Source organism: Cryptomeria japonica, chromosome 6 (genome assembly GCF_030272615.1).
Source record: "Cryptomeria japonica chromosome 6, Sugi_1.0, whole genome shotgun sequence".
Taxonomy (NCBI): domain Eukaryota; kingdom Viridiplantae; phylum Streptophyta; class Pinopsida; order Cupressales; family Cupressaceae; genus Cryptomeria; species Cryptomeria japonica.
In genome coordinates, this window is record NC_081410.1 from 109,011,749 (window position 1) to 109,013,497 (window position 1,749).

General features: G+C 34.2%; 1 protein-coding gene across 1 annotated transcript; it reads right to left on the reverse strand.

Annotated features, from left to right (window-relative positions):
- Positions 1-459: 459 nt before the first annotated feature.
- Positions 460-1,318, reverse strand: LOC131057614 (lachrymatory-factor synthase-like). Its single transcript, XM_057991762.2, has one exon. The coding sequence runs from the start codon at positions 1,068-1,070 to the stop codon at positions 603-605; it is 468 nt and encodes a 155-aa protein (XP_057847745.2). The 5' UTR covers positions 1,071-1,318; the 3' UTR covers positions 460-602.
- Between the last annotated feature and the right edge of the window lie 431 nt (positions 1,319-1,749).

Consider the following 1,749-nt stretch of genomic DNA (forward strand, 5'->3'; position numbering starts at 1 on the left):
CTTTTACTGATCAAAAAAATTAAAAAAAAGTTCAATAAATAGATTATATATATAAATATTGATTAGGACAAAACAATATAGTTAAAATATCTTATTATAAAATCAAATATAAAATGTAAATTATATATTATACTACATGTCAGTAAAAGTGTTTAAACCTTGCATTCTTATTTTACAAACTACAAATTTACAATTTTTGTGCTCTAAAACACAAAAATATAATTTTGAGAACTCTAGGGATAAATTTTAACCTTCAAAGGTATCAAAACATATTTAACTAGAGTAAGCGACTGAATAGATGCCAATAGTGAAAACCTACTAAGGTGTCAAAGATTAGAATCGAGATAATCGATCCCTATATAGTTTGAGGACAATTATTTATACCATTGTTATACATTTAGATTGCTTGTAGTAACTTCAAAGAGGTATAGCCACAAAGAAACAAGGCTAAGCCACATAATTTGACAAGAAGAATTACTCAAATCCCCCCGAACACACAAAAGTCTATCAAAACAAACATCACTTAAAACACAGGCAGCCCTGCAAAACACCACACATATGAAATCGACTTATTGACAAACATAACAGACAATTTACAAGTTTTACTGTGAAGAAATGAGCTGTTCCAAATGCTTGGCAATGCCAGTGAGAATGGAACTAAAAAGGGCTTCAGTATCCTCTTTGGAATGGCCGTCGGTAAGGTCCATCTCGAAAGACCATTTCAGCAAACAGTTGTCCTGTTCCTTCGCTTCACAGACTTGAATGGTAGCCTGGTAGCCATTAAAGCCCGGAATATTTGTTTCCGTGATGCGATATGTATATGAATGGTTAGAATCGTCCTGAGAAATGAGCTCCTCTAGGACACAAGATTCAGTGCCATCATGCAATGGTCTTATACAGCGGCGCACAGAGCCCACGCCCTGTTCAGGCGCTCCTTCCACTCTTTCCGACGATTTCATGCCCGGAAACCACTTATGTAGGCCGTAAAAGTCTCTTGTTATCTTCCACACGACTTCCAGCGGTGCCATGACATTGCTTTCTACAGAGCCCTGCCATTTGGAGCTCGCCATTTTCTTTCCACACAGACAGAACAGGACTGGAAAAAATGGAGTTTGTGTAATGTTTCGAAGGGCTGGGGATGAATAAATATGAGGATTCGATTTTAATTATTTTTCCTTTTTTTGGCGTTTTCTGTGGGCGGTTAGATTCGATTTTATTTTTATTTTGTGGCGGCAAAATCCTTTCTGTGCTTGACAACCATTTTGCCTGATCCTGATTTTGGCTTTAATTGTTTGTATTTCAGATAGGTATAGCGGCAAGAGGGATCGTAGCTGGGCAAAGGTAATAATTGAGGAATATTATATAAGGTTTCTAATCTTAAAAACAAAAATTATTATTTAAAAAATAAATTGAATTACAGTTGGATGTGTAGTATTGTTTGGTAAAGGGATATTAGGTAGCAAGAGATGCTATTCTTATTTGTTAGGAGTGTATAGAAAATGGTAGAAGATAGACAGAGACTTTTTAGATGAACATGACTCCCTTCCAACTCTCTTTCATCTTGTTGTTTATTCTATTTATGTTTTGTATGATCTAGTGGTTATTTTCTTTTGAAAATAAATTGTTATTCGAAGTTTCCTCTTTTTATTTAGTTACTTTTGTTTGAAGATTTGATTCCATGTCATTTATTATTGAAAGTTATTTTTAATTTTTCAAACTATCATTTACATCAAAATGAGGTGCAATGGT